This window comes from Ranitomeya imitator, chromosome 3 (assembly GCF_032444005.1).
Source record: "Ranitomeya imitator isolate aRanImi1 chromosome 3, aRanImi1.pri, whole genome shotgun sequence".
NCBI lineage: Eukaryota > Metazoa > Chordata > Amphibia > Anura > Dendrobatidae > Ranitomeya > Ranitomeya imitator.
Genome location: NC_091284.1, coordinates 373775986 through 373799173, shown reverse-complemented (window position 1 = coordinate 373799173; position 23188 = coordinate 373775986). Strand labels below are relative to the sequence as shown.

General features: G+C 41.8%; 1 protein-coding gene across 1 annotated transcript in view; it reads left to right on the top strand.

Annotated features, from left to right (window-relative positions):
- The window catches only part of EPHA10 (EPH receptor A10), a 1463996-nt gene that overhangs the window by 1169795 nt on the left and 271013 nt on the right, over positions 1-23188 (top strand). Inside the window, exon 8 of the mRNA XM_069756914.1 lies at positions 15113-15221. Within this exon, the coding sequence (XP_069613015.1) occupies positions 15113-15221 (109 nt within the window). The remainder of the gene's footprint in view (positions 1-15112; positions 15222-23188) is intronic.

Genomic DNA, 23188 nt, shown 5'->3' with positions numbered 1-23188 from the left:
CTTCGCACCCTCTGCCCTGAGACGTTGCAGAGTCAGAGGGCGCTAAAGACACTGCAGCTGCCACCGGAATGAGGAGAGGTGAGTATTAGAAGGGGGCCCGATGCCTGTGCTGACACAGGGGGGCCCCTGGTCGTGGTGGTGGTCGGCACCACCTGAAGATTTAAAGGGCCCACGTCCCTTTTTTTCCCTTCCTCCTCCTCCTTCTCCTCCTCTCTGCGGCCGGGCCCACCGGGCATTTCACCAGTTTCCCGCTGGGCCAGTTGGACCCTGAGTAGGACTATCAGCTGTGTATCCACCAGACTTCTGCACAACACAACTGATCGTCCCAACACCATTTATAAGGCAAGAAATCCCACTTATTAAACCTGACAGAGCACACCTGTGAAGTGAAAACCATTCCCAGTGACTACCTCTTGAAGCTCATCAAGAGAATGCCAAGAGTGTGCAAAGCAGTCATTAAAGCAAAAGGTGGCTACTTTGAAGAACCGAGAATATAAGACATAATTTCAGTTGTTTCACACTTTTTTGTTAAGTATATAATTCCACATGTGTTAAATCATAGTTTTGATGCCTTCAGTGTGAATGTACAATTTTCATAGTCATGAAAATACAGAAAAATCTTTAAATGAGAAAGTGTGTCCAAACTGTTGGTCTCTACTGTATGTTTCCTTTACAAGCAAGTGAATAGACAGTAAGAAACTGTTTCGAAATTAGCAGTTGCCCCCTTACCTGCCTGGCCCCTGTGCAGCTGCACAGTTCTTGCATAGCCTATATCCATCTGTGGTTTGTCTTGTCTATACTACATAAGAGCGTTTTTTAGCATTTTAAGGATCATAGATTAAAACTACATTTTAGCCACTGACAGAAAATAAGATTAGCATGCATGCTGTGCAGGAAAAGAGCCAACTGTTAACCTCTGCTTACTGGAAACAAAGGCCTACTGTGCCTGATAATAAATCTGTCCATCTATGAAAGACATCTTCTATTTCTGTTAATCAATTCAGTTTGGTCTAATTCAGTCAGAAAGCTAATTTTCAATTCAGGAGCTAAGAAATGCCTCTGAAACAAAAGAGCTCATGTATACTGTGTATTTCTATGCCACATAATGCCATTGTTCTTCCATCAACCTTTTACATGGTTATTGCAGATTACAAACTTTTAGCACTCTGTATGGAAATAAGAAAACACATTTTAATTCCTGGAGAACTCCTTTAAATGAAGAAAAATGCAAAAATGACAATTTGGATTTTTTTGCTTTCTTTTTCCTGGGGAATAGAAGTTATCTTGTTTTATGTAGAATGCAAATCTCTAAACTAATCCATGGTGACAATAATCTATAATTATTCCTCTTATAATTTAATTAAATAGCTTTCATCTCACGTACTGCGTTGTATCTTTAGCTCCAACGAAATACAACATTCTTTAACTTCCTCCTAGAATGTGCGTCATTATATCGTACACATTATAGCAATTAACACAAAATATTCTAATATACCTTCATTTTCAGCCTGCTGTACAAACTGAGTATTTCATATCTTGTTAATACATATGCTAATTACTTACAAAAATATCAATAAAATTATATCTTATATGGAAAGTAGCTTGTTTTAAAGATTTTTCCATACCTGGTGCAAATTACCACCCATGTTTTTGTATCTAAAAACAACATGCAGCACAGTAATTTTTGCTTTAACCCCTTAAGCCCCAAGGGTGGTTTGCACATTAATGACCGGGCCAATTTTTACAATTCTGACCACTGTCCCTTTATGAGGTTATAACTCTGGAACGCTTCACTGGATCCTGATGATTTTGACATTGTTTTCTCGTGACATATCATACTTTATGTTCTTGGTAACATTTCTTTGATATTGCCTGCGTTTATTTGTGAAAAAAAATGAAATTTGGCGAAAATTTTGAACATTTCACAATTTTCCAAATTTAATTGTCATGCCCTTAAATCACAGAGATATGTCATATAAAATACATAATAAGTTACATTTCCCACATGTCTACTTTACATCAGAACAATTTTGGAACCAAAATTACAAAGGGAGTTAAAAGGGATAAAAGTTGACCAGCAATTTCTCGTTTTTACAACACCATTTTTTTTTAGGGACCACATCACATTTGAAGTCATTTTGAGGAGTCTAAATGATAGAAAATAACCAAGAGTGACACCATTCTAAAAACTGCACCCCTCTAGGTGCTCAAAACCATATTCACGAAGTTTATTAACCCTTCAGGTGTTTCACGGGAATTTTTGGAATGTTTTAAAAAAATGAACATTTAACTTTTTTTCACAAAAAATGCATTTCAGCTCCAATTTGTTTCATTTTACCAAGGGTATCAGGAGAAAATGGACCCCAATAGTTGTTGCACAATTTGTCCTGAGTATGGTGATACCTCATATGTGGGGGTAAACCACTGTTTGGGTGCATGGCAGAGCTTGGAAGTGAAGGAATGCCATTTGAGTTTTCAATGCAAAATTGACTGGAATTGAGATGGGACGCCATGTTGCGTTTGGAGAGCCCCTGATATGCCTAAATATTGGAACCCCCCACAAGTGACACCATTTTGGAAAGTAGACCCCCTAAGGAACCTATCTAGATGTGATGTGAGAGCTTTGAACCCCCAAGTGAACCCCCCAGAGCCATAAAAATAAAAATTCTTTTTTTTTACATAAAATTATATTTTAGCCCCCAGTTTTGTATTTTCCCAAGGGTAACAGGAGAAATTGGACCCCAAAAGTTGTTGTCCAATTAGTTCGGAGTACACTGATACCCCATATGTGGGGGAACCACCGTTTGGGCGCATAGCAGAGCTTGGAAGGGAAGGAGCGCCGTTTGGAATGCAGACTTAAATGGATTGGTCTGCAGGCATCACATTGCATTTGCAGAGCCCCTGATGTACCTAAACAGTAGAAACCCCCACAAGTAACGCCATATTGGAAACTAGACCCCAAAAGAACTTATTTTGATGTGTTGTGAGAACTTTGAACCCCCTAGTGTTTCACTGCAGTTTATAAAGCAGAGCCGTGAAAATAAAAAATCTTTTTTTTTCACAAAAACTATATTTTAGCCCCCAGTTTTGTATTTTCCCAAGGGTAACAGGAGAAATTGGACCACAAAAGTTGTTGTGCAATTTGTGCTGAGTACGCTGATACCCCATATGTGGGGGTAAACCACTGTTTAGGCGCATGGCAGAGCTCGGAAAGGAATGAGCTCCGTTTGACTTTTCAATGCAAAATTGACTGGAATTGAGATGGGACGCCATGTTTCGTTTGGAGAGCCCCTTATGTGCCTAAACATTGCAACCCCCCACAAGTGACACCATTTTAGAAAGTAGACCCCCTAAGGAACTTATCCAGATGTGAAGTGAGAGCTTTGAACCCCCAAGTATTTGACTACAGTTTATAACGCAGAGCCGTGAAAATAAAAATTCTTTTTTTCTCACAAAAATTATATTTTAGCCCCCAGTTTTGTATTTTCCTCAGGGTAACAGGAGAAATTGGACCCCAAAAGTTGTAGTCCAATTTGTCCTGAGTATGCTGATACCCCAAATGTGGAGGAAAACCACTTTTGGGCGCATGGCAGAGCTCAGAAGGGAAGGAGCGCCGTTTGGAATGCAGACTTAAATGGATTGGTCTGCAGGCATCACATTACATTTTCAGAGCCCTTGATGTACTAAAATACTAGAAACCCACCACGAGTGACCCCATATTGGAAACTAGACCCCACAAGGAACTTATCTAGATGTGCTGTGAGAACTTTTAACCCCCATGTGCTTCTCTACAGTTTATAACGCAGAGCCATGAAAATAAAAAATCATTTTTTTCCACAAAAAATATTTTTAACCCTCAGTTTAGTATTTTCCCAAGGGTAACAGGAGAAATTGGACCCCAAAAGTTGTTGTCCAATTTGTTCTAAGTACGCTGATACCCCATATGTGGGGGAAAAACACATTTGGGTGCATGGCAGAGCTCGGAAGGGAAGAGTGCCGTTTGGAATGCAGACTTAAATGGATTAGTCTGCAGGCGTCACATTGCATTTGCAGAGCCCCTGATGTACCAAAACAGTAGAACCCCCCACAAATTATCCCATATTGGAAACTAAACCCCCCAAGGAACTTATCTAGATGTGTTGTGAGAACTTTGAACCCCCAGGTGTTTCACTACAGTTTATAACGCAGAGCCGTGAAAATATAAAATAGTTTTTTTCCACAAAAATTATATTTTAGCCCTCAGTTTAGTATTTTCCCAAGGGTAACAGGAGAAATTTGACCCCAAAATTTGTTGTCCAATTTGTCCTGAGTACGCTGATTCCCCACATGTGATCAGGAACCACCGTTTGGGCGCATGGCACAGCTCAGAAGGGAAGCAGTGCCGTTTGGAATGCAGACTTAGATGGATTGGCATTTGCAGAGCCCTCGATGTACCTAAACAGTAGAAACCCCCAAGTGACCCCATATTGGAAACTAGACTCCCCAAGGAACTTATCTAGATGTGTTGTGAGAACTTTGAATCCCCAATTGTTTCACTGTGAAAATAAAAAATCATTTTTTCTCACAAAAAGGGTTTGTTAGCCCCCTAAATTTTTATTTTCCCAAGGGTAACAAGAGAAATTCGACCCCAAAAGTGGTTGTCCAATTTGTCCTGAGTACGCTGATACCCGATATGCTGGGGTAAACCCCTGTTTGGGCGCACAGGAGAGCTCAGAAGGGAAGGAAAAATTGAGATCGGACGCCATGTCGCATTTGGAGAGCCCTTGATGTGCCTAAACAGTGGAAAAACCCCCAATTCTAACTCAAACCCTAATCCATACACACCCCTAACCCAAACACACCCCTAACCCTAATCACAACTCTAACCATAACCCTAACCACACCTCTATCCCGAACATGCCCCTAACCCTAATCCCAACCACACCCCTAACCCCAACCACACCTTTAACCCCAACACACCCCTAACCCTAATCCCAACCCTAACCACACCCCAAAATACAAAATAAACCTAACACTAATCCCAACCACAACCCTAACCACACCCATAACCCTGACACACCCCTAACCCAAATCCCAACCGTTAATGTCATCCAAACCCTAACCCTAACTTTAGCCCAAACCCTGACTTTAGCCCCAACCCTAACCCTAACTTTAGCCCCAACCCTAACTGTAGCCCTAACCCCAGCCCTAATCTCAGCCCCATCTCTAACCCTAGCACTAACTCCAACCCTAACACTAGCCCCAACCCTAACCCTAGCCCTAACCCTAGCCCAAACCCTAGCACCAACCCTAACCCTAGCCTCCACCCTAGCCCTAACCCTAGCCCCAACCCTAACCCTAGCCCCAACCTTAACCCTAGCCCCAACCGTAACCCTAGCCCTAACCCTAACCCTAACCCTAGCCCCAACCCTAACCCCAACCCTAGCCCTAACCCTAACCCTTACCCTAGCCCCAACTCTAACCCTAGCCCCAACCCTAGCCCTAACCCTAGCCCTAACCCTAACCCTAGCCCTAACCCTAATGGGAAACTAATGGGAAAATGGAAATACATACATTTTTTTTATTTTATTATTTTTCTCTAACTAAGAGGGTGATGAAGGGGGGGGTTTGATTTACTTTTATAGCGGGTTTTTTAGCGGATTTTTATGATTGGCAGCTGTCACACACTCAAAGACGTTTTTTATTGCAAAAAAATAGTTTTTGCGTCTCCACATTTTGAGAGCTATAATTTTTCCATATTTTGGTCCACAGAGTCACATTAAGTTTTGTTTTTTTGCAGTACAAATTTTTATTGGTACCATTTTCGGGCACATGAAATTTTTTGATCGCTTTTTCTTCTGATTTTTGTGAGGCAGAATGACCAAAAACCAGCTATTCATGAATTTCTTTTTGAGGGGACGTTTATACCATTTCACGTTTGGTAAAATTGATACAGCAGTTTTATTCTTCAGGTCAGTTCGATTACAGCGATACCTCATTTATATTTTTTTTATGTTTTGGCGCTTTTATACGATAAAAACTATTTTATAGAAAAAATAATTATTTTTGCATCACTTTACTCTGAGGACTATAACTTTTTTATTTTTTCACTGATGATGCTGTACGGCGGGTCTTTTTTTTGTGGGACAAGAGGATGTTTTCAGAGGTACCATGGTTATTTATATTCGTATTTTTGATTGCGTGTTATTCCACATTTTGTTTTGCGGTATGATAATAAAGCGTTGTTTTTTGCCTCGGGTTTTTTTTTTTTAAATTTTTTATGGTGTTCACTGAAGGGGTTAAATAGTGGGACAGTTAAATAGTGGGTCTTTACGGATGCGACGATACTAAATATATGTACTTTTATTGTTTTTTTATTATTTAGCTAAAGAAATTTATTTATGGGAACAATATTTTTTTTTCTTTATTTAGGATTTTTTTTTTTTTTTTTTACAGATGTGAATTTTTTTTTTTGTATTTTATAACATTGCCCCGGGGGGGCATCATGTTATCGGGTCAGATCGCTGATTTGACACTTTACAGAGCACTGCGCAATGCTTTCCTATACTGCCAGGACACTGCGATCATCTTTGATTGCAGTGTGTCGGGGGTTAATGTGCCAGGGGCGGTCCGTGATGCGATAGTCAGCTGACACCCGGCGGCGCATATGACGTACTATCCCGTCACTAGGAATTAAGTCCCAGGTCACCTCGACGGGATATTACATCATATGGGATTAAGGGGTTAATATTTCAGGGCACTAAAGGCTCTATTCAACTGTACTATGGATTTACAATGATGTCCATATAAATCTATGGCATATTCTGCACCTCCATCTGTTTTTCATTTCATTCACAGATTAGGCATACATAATTTTGTAATCACATGCTATTATGAAGCTATTTGCATATGGCACGTCACTTATATCTGTGCTGCAGAAAGTAATCACTCCAGTTAAAGGGATATTCCCATCTCCAAGATCCTATCCCAATATGTAGTAGATTTAATAATAATAATAATAATCTTTGCAAATATCTCCAATTAGAAATGTAGTATAGCTTTTTTTTTTATTTGCTATGTCTCTTTCCTCATGTGCAGGCACTGCAAGACATTAGGTGTCCATGGTTACAACCACTTGTAACTAGCTAACTAATTTTATCCGTGGACGTAACCATGGATACCTAAGGTCCTGCTTTCCCTGCACACGAGACATAGAGTATCAAAAAACGAAACTATTTTTCTAATTGGAGGCTTTTGGTAATATTATTATTATTCCTACTATATATTGGAATAGGATCTTGGAGATGGGAAAACGCCTTCAAGCTAAAGCTCCCTTTCTACAGCTATTAATAAATGGTTAAATATGATATCCCGGAAATGCTTTGAAACGCTTGTCCAAAAATTTGACATAGATGAATTACCTCTTGTATAGTCTTTGGATCTTCTGGCACTGTCCTTTCTGGAGCTGAAGCCTGTGACTGGACTCATTAATTAGGGTGCCACAAACATCATTGATGTCAATGACGTGCATCACTCTTCAATGTGACCATGTCAGCCTTTGTGCTCCATCATCATTTACAGAAGTACATCAACTTCATCTTAATATCTCTGCCTGGTACAGACACTTGTCAATTGACTAAGATGGAAGAGTACAAGCTGCTCTGTTAGGCACAGCCAAAGCCTTGTCATTGTACTGACCAGATAGGGTGCAGTATCCCCACCAATCAAATAGTAGTTTATTCATAGGATATCCTAAATGTGCGCTGTCATGAAATGTCTAAGCTATATTTATTTAACTAACCTATGTAGTGCCAACACATACCATAGTGCTTTACAGGCCTTGTCATGATGTACTGTCTCTAGAAGGGCTCACAATCTAAATTCTCTATTGTTATGCATTTTGACTGTAGAATCTGGAAGAAATCTACACACACGGGGAGAACATACAAAGTCTTTGCAAATGCTTTCCTTGATCATATTACAACCCAGGACCCCAAATCTTCAGAATGGTTTCCTCTAATCCCCTGTACTGCTATATGTATCTATGTGCAGCCATCGGGAGGTTATGGTATGAACTGAAGGCCATCGTTGGTTTTTCCAGCATTTATAAAAATTTCTCTAAAACGTTGTGCTTGCTCACTCATGATTCTGAAAGAAAGGCTTTTAACGTCATTGTAGATAAAGTAGCTGCATGGAGTTCGTGCAGCTGCAGGAGAGGGGCGCCAAATGTTAGAGAAGCAGAGAGGATTCATTGTCACCTATGCCTTTCTGATGTTTGTATACACAGTCCTGAATGAGTTACAGAGTAAATCAGCTATTATAATAAGCATACATAAATCCTGAAATGGCCTCAAATGTTTTTAGGACCCTCTATTGTGTAAAATAAATTAATAAAAAGCTGAAAAAAATGTCCGATATTTAAAGATCACTTTCATGGAAAGGGAAACAACTATTTAAAATGCACTTACGTTGTCTTTTGTGATTTTAAAAACAATCCTGCAAACTTTAAAAGGACAAGAACTCTATATCACGAAAAAGGAGAAAAAAATTATATGAGTAGCTGAAGGAGAAAGATTTTTAGTGCTCTTCAAACTGTGAAAAAATTACATGTTAAATAATAAAAAATTACAGCGTACCTTGTCAGAAAGCATGGTGTGGGGGCATTCTTTTTTTTAACACTGACATTTTTATTAAGATTTTCACAAATTTTAACAGTAAAAGACAAAATAACACGGTGTATACATAGATAATAAGGGATTCACAAAGATCCCACATATATCTTAGCTGGAAATGAGTACCATCCGTGGTTATCCACAAAAATATACTTGATATTCCTCATAGATTTGCATCATCAGTTTTGAGGGGAGTTAGAAAAGACAATGCCACCAAGGGGAAGTGGAGAGTTAGGGAAGGTAGAAAAAGATAAGAAGGATAAAAATAAAACATATTCATTTTGTCGCACCCAGTAATAATCCCATGGAACCTACACTGCTTTAAATAGATCTATTTTTGCATTTAGAGTAGTTGAAAAAAAAATATTTGATGCACATCACATACCCGGCTGCAATACTCCTGTCGATATGGGGGAGAAGTCTTTCTAAAGCATCAAGCAATCAAAAATCTAGCAGCAGTCAATAGGTGAAGATGCAGCTTAGAGGAGTTCTTGCCCATCCCCCTTGGGGTCACATTGAGGAGGAAAACAGGAAAGGGTGGTCAAATGTAATATCTGTGAATAAAACCTTTTAGATGAGGGATATGGCAATTTCCCCAAAAAAGGACTATGCTCTCACAAGTCCAGAAGATATGTGGTAAAGTTCCAATTGAGTGGCACAGTGCCAACATAGATTCAAGTCCATTTTTTGAACTGATTAAACAGCAGTGTCACTGCTTACTAAGACCACACGTTTTGGAATAGGTGGATATTAGTTTACTAAAATATACATCAATTAGACCCATGTGCTACAGCAATTGAATCACACTTTACGATGATGCTACATTGAAGGTGTTAGGACTGGCGGAATGCACCAAATAATAGTAATAGAGAATATGAGGTGCGATCTCAGTCCAGGGTCCACAGTGCAGAGAAGGCACCTGCTGCTGAGTAATGACGGATGAACGCTTGCTCCCATGTGGGTTAGACATCACCCAGTGTGAATAGAAGTGAACTCTTTTGCTTCACAGAGTCGCCACAAATACCCTGTGCCCTGTTAGCAGTCACAGGGTGCAGCTGAAAGACACTAGTGGGATCCCTATGAATCACCCCCACTAAACTGGTGATTGGACTTGCTCTGACCCTCGGTGGATTTTGAGCCCGCTCCTGCTGACGCCCTGAGTCTGATGCAGAGTCCAAGCGGGAATTCCCACCCTACACTGACCGGCTGTCAGGAAAGTGCAGAGACTGCGCACGGTGCTACACTGGCAGGCACTGCAAAGAGACACTGTAACGTATGCTGAGTGTGCAGGTAGCTCTGTCGGGTGCTAGGTAGCTTCCACCATTTGCGAGCAGTCATCAACACAAGGAATGGGAATAATTAAGGAGCTTTCATCCATCGACAGACATTTATCTACACATACAATTTGACAAGTCTACACTAGCGCATGGCCGAGCGGCCATACTAAACTTTTACACTAGAAGCAGACCGGGACCTTCCAAATGGTCCAATAGTAATTGCAACAGGACCTGAGCATGTGATTCCCGACCTCCAATGGGAGGTCGTCCCTTGGGCATGCTCAGTATGAGAAAAGCGGCACTAAGTCCCAGAAAGGCCTGCTTGCTGCTAATCAGTACTGGCTGCAAAGACAGAGCCTGGAAAGGCAGCAGTAACCAGTTGCACAATGTCAGCTTGAGCCAGACTCTGGGAATGATATCTCCACTGAGCAGGTTGCACTGTGGCTGGAAAAGAATGGGAGACCGCAGTGGATATAGTTTGAGATTCCCCCTGTGCAGCGGCAGGAACTCGACACCTAACAAAAGGCCCCCTACAATTTTTTTGTATGTGTACACAATATTTTTCCCACTCTTCGCAAAATGTATTGACTGAAAAATTAAGAGTATGATGTAGCATATACACAAGAGCATATACACATTCACCTTCAATTCATAGGTTAACATTGTCAGCCATTATTTGGCACTATGGAAGCTACAACGTGCAGTACTGTGCACAAGTTTTCAGCAGATGTGGAAAAAATGCTGCAGAGTAAGAATGCTTGTGAAAAAGAAGTGTTGCTAGTTTAATTTTATCAACTAACAAAATGTAAAATGAATAAAAAAATGAAATGTAAATCAAATCAGTACATGGTGCAACGAGCGTTGCCTTCAAAACAGCATAAAACATCAATTCGTCTTGTTGGCTTGCACTCCGTTTTTGAAGAAACATGGAAGGGAAATTGTTCCAAACACCTTGGAGAGCCAACCACAGAGTTCCTGTGGATAAAGGTTTGTAAAAATACTTCTGTCTCTTCATGTAATCCCAGACAGACTTGATGATTTTGACATCAGGGCTCTATGCATGGCATTTGATCATTCCCAGGACTCATTATTCTTTACGGTGAAAACAGTTCTTAATGATATTGGCTGTATGTTTGAAGTTGCTGTTTTGCAGAAAATAACTTTTGAGCCAAAACAATGCCTCCCTCATAGTGTTGCATGATGGATAAATGTCTGTTTGTATTTCTCAGTATTGAGAAATAGGCCACTTTGAGCACCATTGATGGAGTCAGCCAAGCAAACTAAGTGCAGCATATGAAAGACAGGTCATGCTAACTTCCCTACAAAATCGGAAGGTGTCCTGCAGTGCCATCAGCTCAGAACTGGCAGCAACAGTGGGAACCAGCATACTAATTTACTGTTTGGAAAAAAATCTGTCCTGACGTGATATTCATGGAAGAATTGTGGCTAATATATGCAATCAACATGAAAATAAGCATAAACAACTCAACCATGCTTGAAAACAAGGGAACTTAAGGTACCTTCACACTGAGCGACTTTAGAACGATAACGATAGCGATCCGTGACGTTGCAGCGTCCTGCATAGCGATATCGTTGTGTTTAACATACAGCAGCGATCAGGATCCTGCTGTGAAATCGCTGGTCGGAGCTAGAAGGCCAGAACTTTATTTTGTCGCTGGATCACCCGCTGACATCGCTGAATCGGCGTGTGTGATGCCGATTCAGCGATGTCTTCACTGGTAACCAGGGTAAGCATCAGGTTACTAAGCACAGGGCCGTGCTTAGTAACCCGATATTTATCCTGGTTACCTAAAAAAACAAAACACTACATATTTACATTCCGGCGTCTGTCGCATCCCTCGCAGTCAGCTTCCCGCACTGACTGTGAGCGCCGGCCGTAAAGCACAGCGGTGACGTCACCGCTGTGCTCTGCTTTATGGCCGGCCCTCTAAGTCAGTGCGGGAAGCTGACTGCGAGGGACGCGACAGACACCGGAATGTAAGTATGAAGTGTTTTTTTTTTTTTTAGGTAACCAGGGTAAATATCGGGTTATTTAGCGCGGCCCTGTGCTTAGTAACCCAATGTTTACCCTGGTTACCTGGGGACCTCGGCATCGTTGGTCGCTGGAGAGCTGTCTGTGTGACAGCTCTCCAGCGACCACACAGCGACGCTGCAGCGATCAGCATTGTTGTCTATATCGCTGCAGCATCGCTTAATGTGACGGTACCTTTAGATGCAAAAAATTAGCCGCAGGTGCTCTGGACTGATCAATCAAAATTTGAAATATTTGGCGGTAAACAAAGTCAGTTTCTTAGCTAAACGGCAGCATAGTGGTACAATAACAAATGTCTGCAAGTAACAATGATGATTGGTGGAAGTTTCATGCAAGCTTGAAGCTACATTTCAGCAAATGGAGTTTGGTCAGGATTAATGGTTTCCTCAATGCTGAGAAATACAGTCAGATATTATCAATCATGCAATACCATCAGGCATCTTATTGGCTCCAAATATATTCTGTAGCAGAAGAAACATTTAGCCTTTGTCATCAAGAACTGTCTTCAGCATAAAGAACACGAAAACCTGGACATGTTTATATGGACCCGAAAGAGTCTTGATTTCAACATCAATTCTGACTGGGACAACATCATTAGTCAGAACGATTTGCACCAGCCTTCATCCACAGAATATCTGTGGTTAGGTTGTTAATATTATTTTGGAGAACTATCTTCCCAGTTCCTTCAAAACCTGTTTGTAAGGGTATCTATAACAATTAACGCTGTTTTGAAGGCACACCAAATATTTATTTGATTTAGATGTTTTTTTTGTTCATCCAATTTGCACTTTGCTAACTGAATCAAATAAACTACTTTCACTTCTACAGTACAGAATTTTCTTAGCACCTGCCTTAAAGTTTTGCACAGTGCTGTATAACTATTGCAATGTACAATCATCAAATGTCTGTGGAATTCTGATTTTAGGAGCTTCTTATCAGTTCAAGTGCTGTCTTTTTTTCTGGACTAAACAAGCTTAATGTTTTGTTAAACGTGTAGCATATTTCTTGATTCAATGAGACATAAAATATCAATGTTTTGATTGAGCAGCAACAGGTTAAAAGAAGAAGCAGTTCCATCAGTTCCAGTTAGCAAAATAGAGCCAATGTTGGCCTCGTAGACTGAACTGAACAAGCTGTATGATGAGCTTGTGGATTAACTAAGGCAAGGATTTGATATCATTTTGGAAAAGAGCACATTAGTTGGGGCAAGTGATTTTTATCTGCTGACAAAATTGTATGTATGTCTGAAAACCTCTCATTTTGTTCCATTAAAAGGCTCCAAAGTCACGACGGCGGCGGTTCACACACTGTTTGTTAAAAAGCCACGGCAGTGACACGCATGACAAAAATATTGTTGTCTACGAAAAGGATGATTTCCATTTAAACATACACCACAGTTACAAATGAAAGGTTGAAATGATAGCTTGCTCAGTATGAATTTTACAGATTGTGCTTAACGGGGCCTTAAATTGCATCCGTTTACTGCTCAAGAGACATTTTCAGAATGAATTGAATCCAATAAAATTTTTATGGAAAAAAGTGTAGCTGCCTAGAACCTGCTCATGCAAATGTTGGGTTGCAGAAAATTAATGAATAAGAAAAGTATTCAGACATCGTCATTTTAATGTGGCCTTGTGAGAAACAGGAATATTTTTTTTTCAAGTCATCGTATATGAGTACTACAGAAGCCAGAGTGCAACATTACAATATTTCATTATTATTTCAGTATAGCCATTAAAAGGTATCAACCACTGAGGAATCTCACGTCTAAATATTTTTCTATCTACTGGCTAACACGGTACAAAGAAATATATCTTTCTTATTTCAGTATAGTAATTTTGAAATGCCTTTTTCGTTAGCGTGGTCCTACCTGGCGGGCAACATATTGCTTTATATTTATTAACAGTAACTTATGGGATCACCTGGGCAGTTGCTTGTTCTTATTACTTTTTATTATTAGAATACCATCTTAAATTCTAACCAACATCAACTTTATTCATAGAGGTCATTTACTCTCCCGAATTTCTCTTTAAATACTATTTACAAATATTTTCACAAGTGATAAGGTTATCCCTAGTGAGTAGCTAGTTCTGCCAATCAGCCCTCCTCAACCTAGCTGCAATATGAGATATGCACATATATGAAAGTTGAGATGTTTTCGGAAAAAACAGACCTTAATTACAATCGTTCCATACTACACAGGTGAGCACTCTACATGCCTCCGTATGATATTGCATCTTAGATGTTATTAGGGGAGAGTACAGTAGCTCAGTGATTCAACAGATGATGGAACACACCACCATATTTTTGCATTAGAACTATATGACATCCAATATATGTAAATTCTGATTGAAATCAGAGAAATATTAATGACTAATTGAGTCTATGAGTGACTGAGTTATGCATGGTTGTTACATTAAGTCTTGTAGAATAAGAAAGAATCCTTTTTGGCTAAGAGAAGGAAGGTGATATGTGGTCCTCGGGTGAGGAGGATTCTCTACCCCATAAGTCAGGATGTTGCAGCACGGACTGGCGGTGATGATGCAACAGAGCTGGCTTTGAAGTAGACATGTGGTACAGCAAAGAATTGGACAATAGGGTATGCAAGATTGCAGATAGACCAGCAAGGCTAAAATCACTAAATGTAGCTGCATACAAAGACAATGTAGACAATTGCATGCTCTTCATTTTGTGATGACATTTTACGGAAGGCCTTTTTTGATCCACCATGACTGTAATCCAGTGTACAAAAAGAGGTTCATAAAGACAGGTTGGACAAGTTTAAAATGAATGAACTTGAGCATACGTGACCCTATCCCAACCATTGGAACAGGGAGTTCAACAAACTCATATAGTTGTGGCGTCTACATACTTTTGAACATATAATATAATATATTTGTACATTTTGCTGAATCATACTCTCTCACTTAATGTTAGGCTTATTCATAATTTATATGTTATAATAAACATGTCTGTATGAATGTTCTTGACTCACTAAAGACTTATCCATGTGAAATTAATTTAAAGTAAATGTGTTAATTTGCATAATGTTTTTTTTGTATGTTGAAGTATGTATAGGGTGATGAAGAAGTAAATGTGTATTCCTCTCTGTCTTTTTATTTGCATTGTAGTGGCACTTGCTTCCAGTGAGCAGAATCCGCTGATCATCATAGTGATAGTGTCCGTGGCAGGATTCATTGTGCTACTCTCTATGGTAATAGGACTAATGATATGGAGGAGGTAAGACTCTTTATTGGAATACATACCTAATAGCATAGCAAATTATATTTATAAAGAAAATGGTTCAACAAAATGTAATTAATTCTTGCCACATTTTTGCTAATTATGTGACAGATTTCAATGTGACAGACTTGTTCTGCAGACAAAGATGATTTTTAGGCCTGGTTGAAAATAATTTCACCTAAGGAATGAAAATTTTCTTTGTATGTTGGGTGATGGGGAGACTGCTTACACTGTCCGATTATTGGGAAATGAGTCTTCCCCGGAACACGACAATAAGCCAGTATAAATCCAGCTTTAGTAATGACTAGTCTTTCCATATCAAAGTATGATCAATAGTATAATAGAATATTTAAAAAAAAAAACATCTAAATATGTAACAATGATTGTCCTTTTTAAAGTCTTTTATGAATACTGCCTAGCTGTCTATAGAGTAAAGCTAAATTTGCAACCCCATATTGCAAATTCTAGAATGCTAAGAGGACCCACAGTTGGATCTGATGAAATGCTCAATATATCATGATAATCATAATAGATCATGTGAAACTGGCCTAATGCCTTCATGCTTTAAATGTGCAGCAGATATAACAGATCACAGATCCCAACTGGCCATTCATGGGTACATTATGTGACCGTGCATCCATCATTATTGCATTATAATACTAATTGGCAACTTTGGCACATACTGCACATGTCAGGAATTGCCATTTTCAAAATGTTTTAGATCATGGGTGGGCAATTCATTTTCCTAAGGGGTCACATTAGAGACTGTGACTGTTGTGGATGGCTGAACCATTAGGCTGAAATTAACTCTGGTCAATATTAATATTAACATACTAGATTGTGGCCCGATTCTAACGCATCGGGTATTCTAGAATATGCATGTCCCCGTAGTATGTGGACAATGATGATTCCAGAATTCGCAGCAGATTGTGCCCGTCGCTGATTGGTCGAGGCAACCTTTATGACATCATCGTCGCCATGGCAACCATTATGACATCTACGTCGGTACTGTGCCCGTTGCTGAATCAGAAACGTGGGATTTCTACGTCCTTTATGACATCATCGTCGCTGTGCCCGTCGCTGACTGGTCGAGGCCTGGCGGCCCGATTCTAAAGCATCGGGTATTCTAGAATATGCATGTCCCCGTATTATATGGACAATGATGATTCCAGAATTCGCGGCAGATTGTGCCCGTCGCTGAATGGTCGAGGCAACCTTTATGACATCATCGTCGCCATGGCAACCATTATGACATCTACGTCGATACTGTGCCCGTCGCTGAATCAGAAACATGGGATTTCTACGTCCTTTATGACATCGTCGCTGTGCCCGTTGCTGATTGGTCGCATCGTCTATTCTAGAATATGCATGTCCCCGTAGCATATGGACAATGATGATTCCAGAATTCGCGGCAGACTGTGCCCGTCGCTGATTGGTCGAGGCAACCTTTATGACATCATCGTCGCCATGGCAACCATTATGACATCTACGTCGATACTGTGCCCGTTGCTGATTGGTCGAGGCCTGGCGGGATTTCCAGGACAGACAGACAGACAGACAGACGGAAAAACCCTTAGACAATTATATATATAACTAGATGGCAGCCCGATTCTAAAGAATCGGGAGTCTAGAATCCATATATACTTGAAATTCGGCAGGAGCTTGAAGAGCAACGTCACTGGGCCCGCCTCCACGCAGTAGAAACTTGCTGTGAGGTAAAAATTCAAAAATCACACCAAAATGGCGGGCGGAGTGTGTCACAGTACGGCACGTTTCTGATTGGTCGCTCGCAGCAGGCGGCAACCAATCAGACACTGGACACTGTTGACGTCACTTATCTCCGGACATTAGCTCCGGACATTAGCTCCGGACATTAGCTCCGGACAAAGCCACGGAAGTTGGCACAAATTGCAGGAAGTAGTATTCTAGGCAATTATATATAAGACTAGATTGTGGCCCGATTCGAACGCATCGGGTATTCTAGAATATGCATGTCCCCGTAGTATATGGACAATGATGATTCCAGAATTCGCGGCAGATTGTGCCCGTCGCTGATTGGTCGAGGCAACCTTTATGACATCATCGTCGCCATGGCAACCATTATGACATCTACATCGATACTGTGCCCGTCGCTGATTGGTCGAGGCGAATTCACGGCAGACTGTGCCCGTCGCTGATTTGTCGAGGCAACCTTTATGACATCATCGTCGCCATGCTGTGCTTGTCGCTGATTGGTCGAGGCCTGGCAGCCTCGACCAATCAGAGACGCGGGATTTCCAGGACAGACAGACAGACAGACGGAAAAACCCTTAGACAATTATATATATAGACTAGATTGTGGCCCGATTCTAACGCATCGGGTATTCTAGAATATGCATGTCCCTGTAATATATGGACAATGATGATTCCAGAATTCACGGCAGACTGTGTCCGTCGCTGATTGATCGAGGCAACCTTTATGACATCATCATCGCCATGGCAACCATTATGACATCATCGTCGCTGTGCCCGTTGCTGAGGCACAGAGCGGTGGGATTTCCAGGACAGACAGACAGACAGACAGAAAGACAGACAGACAGACAGACAGAAAGACAGACAGACGGAAAAACCCTTAGACAATTATATATATAGAAGATTGTCTAAGGGTTTTTCCGTCTGTCTGTCTTTCTGTCTGTCTGTCTGTCTTTCTGTCTGTCTGCCTGTCTGTCTGTCCTGGAAATCTCACCTCTCTGATTGGTCGAGGCCAACAGGCCTCGACCAATCAGCGACGGGCACAGCATCGACGTAGAAATCCCGCGTCTCTGATTGGTCGAGGCCGCCAGGTCTCGACCAATCAGCGATGAGCACAGCGATGATGATGTCATAAAGGACGTAGAAATCCCGCGTCTCTGATTGGTCGAGGCCGCCAAGCTTCGACCAATCAGCAACGGGTACAGCGACAATGATGTCATAAAGGACGTAGAAATCCCACGTTTCTGATTCAGCGACGGGCACAGTATCGACGTAGATGTCATAATGGTTGCCATGGCGACGATGATGTCATAAAGGTTGCCTCGACCAATCAGCGATGGGCACAGTCTGCCGCGAATTCTGGAATCATCTTAGAGAAGGGCATTGCAGTGATTGGCTTGCTTTCTGCGGCGTCACAGGGGCTATAAAGGGGCGTTCCCGCCGACCACCATCTTACTCCTGCTGAACTGAGCTTAGGGAGAGGTTGCTGCCGCTTCGTCAGAAGCAGGGATAGCGTTAGGCAGGGTCCATTAACCACCAAACCGCTTGTGCTGTAGCGATTTCCACTGTCCAACACCATCTTCGGTGTGCAGGGAGAGTGGAAGCTACAATTTTTTTTTTTCTCAGTGCTGTAGCTCATTGGGCTGCCATAGAAGGCTCCCTGATAGCTGCATTGCTGTGTGTGCCATCTCTCACTCAGTGGGCCATAGAAAGCCTATTTATTTTTTTGCTTGATTTGGGTTCTAAAATCTACCTGAAAAAATCACTACATCAATCAGTGGGAGAAAAATATTGGCCTCTGGGCTTGTGTGCCACTCCTGACTCCTGTGTGTGCCATCTCTCACTCAGTGGGCCATAGAAAGCCTATTTTTTTTTTCTTGATTTGGGTTCTAAAATCTACCTGAAAAAATCACTACATCAATCAGTGGGAGAAAAATATTGGCCTCTGGGCTTGTGTGCCACTCCTGACTCCTGTGTGTGCCATCTCTCACTCAGTGGGCCATAGAAAGCCTATTATTTTTTTTGCTTGATTTGGGTTCTAAAATCTACCTGAAAAAATCACTACATCAATCAGTGGTAGAAAAATATTGGCCTCTGGGCTTGTGTGCCACTCCTGACTCCTGTGTGTGCCATCTCTCACTCAGTGGGCCATAGAAAGCCTATTTATTTTTTTGCTTGATTTGGGTTCTAAAATCTACCTGAAAAAATCACTACATCAATCAGTGGGAGAAAAATATTGGCCTCTGGGCTTGTGTGCCACTCCTGACTCCTGTGTGTGCCATCTCTCACTCAGTGGGCCATAGAAAGCCTATTTATTTTTTTGCTTGATTTGGGTTCTAAAATCTACCTGAAAAAATCACTACATCAATCAGTGGGAGAAAAATATTGGCCTCTGGGCTTGTGTGCCACTCCTGACTCCTGTGTGTGCCATCTCTCACTCAGTGGGCCATAGAAAGCCTATTTATTTTTTTGCTTGATTTGGGTTCCAAAATCTACCTGAAAAAATAACTACATCAATCAGTGGGAGAAAAATATTGGCCTCTGGGCTTGTGTGCCCCTCCTGACTCTTGTGTGTGCCATCTCTCACTCAGTGGGCCATAGAAAGCCTATTTATTTTTTTGCTTGATTTGGGTTCTAAAATCTACTTGAAAAAATAACTACATCAATCAGTGGGAGAAAAATATTGGCCTCTGGGCTTGTGTGCAACTCCTGACTCCTGTGTGTGCCATCTCTCACTCAGTGGGCCATAGAAAGCCTATTTATTTTTTTGCTTGATTTGGGTTCTAAAATCTACCTGAAAAAATCACTACATCAATCAGTGGTAGAAAAATATTGGCCTCTGGGCTTGTGTGCCACTCCTGACTCCTCTGTGTGCCATCTCTCACTCAGTGGGCCACAGAAAGCCTATTTATTTTTTTGCTTGATTTGGGTTCTAAAATCTACCTGAAAAAATCACTACATCAATCAGTGGGGGAAAAATATTGGCCTCTGGGCTTGTGTGCCACTCCTGACTCCTCTGTGTGCCATCTCTCACTCAGTGGGCCATAGAAAGCCTATTTATTTTTTTGCTTGATTTGGGTTCTAAAATCTACCTGAAAAAATCACTACATCAATCTGTGGGAGAAAAATATTGGCCTCTGGGCTTGTGTGCCACTCCTGACTCCTGTGTGTGCCATCTATCACTCAGTGGGCCATAGAAAGCCTATTTATTTTTTTGCTTGATTTGGGTTCTAAAATCTACCTGAAAAAATCACTACATCAATCTGTGGGAGAAAAATATTGGCCTCTGGGCTTGTGTGCCACTCCTGACTCCTGTGTGTGCCATCTCTCACTCAGTGGGCCATAGAAAGCCTTTTTTTTTTATTTGGTTTCTAAATTGTCCCTGAAAAAATCATTTTATTTTATTTGGTTTCTAAATTCTTCCTGAAAAAATCATTTTATTTTATTTTGTTTCTAAAGTCTCCCTGAAAAAAAAAAAAAACAGTGGGAGATTAATATTGCCCTTTCTGCTTGTGTGCCAGTCTTGACTCCTGGGTGTGCCATCTCTCTCACTCTCTCTCAAATTGTGGGCCATAGAAAGCCTATTTATTTTTTTGCTTGATTTGGGTTCCAAAATCTACCTGAAAAAATCAGTACATCAATCAGTGGGAGAAAAATATTGGCCTCTGGGCTTGTGTGCCACTCCTGACTCCTGTGTGTGCCATCTCTCACTCAGTGGGCCATAGAAAGCCTATTTATTTTTTTGCTTGATTTGGGTTCTAAAATCTACCTGAAAAAATCACTACATCAATCTGTGGGAGAAAAATATTGGCATCTGGGCTTGTGTGCCACTCCTGACTCCTGTGTGTGCCATCTCTCACTCTGTGGGCCATAGAAAGCCTTTTTTTTTTATTTGGTTTCTAAATTGTCCCTGAAAAAATCATTTTATTTTATTTGGTTTCTAAATTCTTCCAGAAAAAATCATTTTATTTTATTTTGTTTCTAAAGTCTCCCTGAAAAAAACAACAACAAAAAAAAACAGTGGGAGATTAATATTGACATTTGTGCTTGAGTGACAGTCCTGCGTGTGTGGCATCTCTGTGATTTGGTGCCACAGAAAACAGAATGTGTAACATTGTGCCTGATTTTCCTTGTGGTCTCACTAACCTGTAAAGGGATATTGAAATCATACTGAAGTTATAGCTCACCGTGTAAGTTGTCTGACAGCAACAAATAAAGTTACTTTGGTTAAGTTTTTAAAACAATGAGGAAGTCTGGTGCAAGAGGTCGTGGCCGTGGGCGTTCATTGTCAGCTGGTAATGATGGTAGTGGTAGTGGAGCATCAGGTGGTCGTGGGAAATAAAATATTCCACCTAAGTCTGGAGCTGTGGAGCCAGGTTCGTCGTCTGGCTACACAAGGCCTCGAACGCTCTCTTTTCTGGGAGTAGGAAAACCGCTTTTAAAGCCGGAGTAGCAACAGCAACTTTTGGCTTACATTGCAGACTCAGCCTCTAGCTCTTTTGCCTCCTCTTCTGAAACTGGTAAATGTAAAAGCAGTGCGTCGCTTGTGGATGTTCACGGTCAGGGACAAGTTGCTTCCTTGTCCTCTTCAGCAAAAACAACAACGAGAGAAGGATGCAGCAGGCGACACAACGGGTTACTCCATGGAGCTCTTTACACATACCGTCCCTGGCTTAGAAAGTGAAACACTTAACAGGCCATGCCCATTACAAGTAGATTCTGACATGGAGTGCACTGATGCACAGCCACAGCCAGACTACTATGCTGGTCCTTTGACTCAGACCACAACATTGCCCTCTCAGGGTACTGATCCACAATCAGACCCTGATGAGACTATGTTGCCCCGTCACGAACGCTATACCACCGACCGACACTGTGACACAGACGAAGTTGCACATGAGCTAGAAGAGGAAGTAATAGATGACCCAGTTGTTGACCCCGATTGGCAGCCATTGGGGGAACAGGGTGCAGGCGGCAGTAGTTCAGAAGCGGAGGTGGAGGAGGGGCCGCAGCAGGCATCAACATCGCAACAGTTCCATCTGCCAGGCCCGTATCTGGCCCAAAACGCGTGGCAAAGCCAAAACCTGTTGGAGGACAGCGTGGCCATTCGGTTAAAGCTCAGTCTGCAATCCCTGAAAAGGGATACGATACTAGGAAGAGTGCAGTCTGGCATTTTTTTAAACAACATCCAATTGATCAGCGCAAAGTCATCTGTCAAAAATGTTCAACTAGCTTAAGCAGAGGTCTGAATCTGAAAAGTCTCAATACAAGTTGCATGCATAGACATTTAACCACCATGCATTTTCAAGCCTGGACTAACTACCAAACGTCCCTTAAGGTTGTAGCACCCTCGGCCAATGAAGCTAGTCAGCAACGCAACATCCCTTCCGTCACTGTAAGGCCACCATTTTCCGCACCACCGGCAGTATCTGTGCAGGTTTCTTTGCCAGCCAAAAGCAGTCAGGGTCAGGGAATCACCAGTTTTGTAGGAGGAAATATTGCATCTAGGGCACCGGCGGAAACAATACCGTCTCCAACCGTCTCTCAGTCTGCCATGTCCACCGGCACACCCGCAAGTTCCACGATCTCCAGCTCTCCAGTCCAGCTCACCCTACATGAGACTCTGGTTAGAAAAAGGAAGTACTTAGCCTCGCATCTGCGTACACAGGGTTTTAACGCCCACATAGCTAGACTAATCTCGTTAGAGATGATGCCCTACCGGTTAGTTGAAAGCGAAGCTTTCAAAGCCCTGATGGAGTACGCTGAACCACGCTACGAGCTACCCAGTCGACACTTTTTTTCCAGAAAAGCCAGCCCAGCCCTGCACCAGCAAGTTAAACAGTGCATCGTCCATGCACTCAGGCAATCTGTGAGTACAAAGGTGCACCTGACTACAGATGCATGGACCAATAGGCATGGCAAGGGACGTTACGTGTCCATCACGGCACACTGGGTGAATGTGGTGGATGCAGGGTCCACAGGGGACATCAATTTCGGGACAGTTGTGCCTAGCCCACGGTCTAGGAAACTGTTGGTTGTAGGCGTTCGCACCCCCTCCTCCTCCTCCTCGTACTCCTGCAGAAGCGACAGCTCTTCCACAGACCGCAGTCGGCCAACCACTCCATTGGCAGCTGACACTGTTGCACACCAGTTGTCCCATTATTGGCCAGCTACTGGCAAGCGTCAGCAGGCTGTATTGGTTATGAAGTGTTTGGGCGACAACAGACACACCG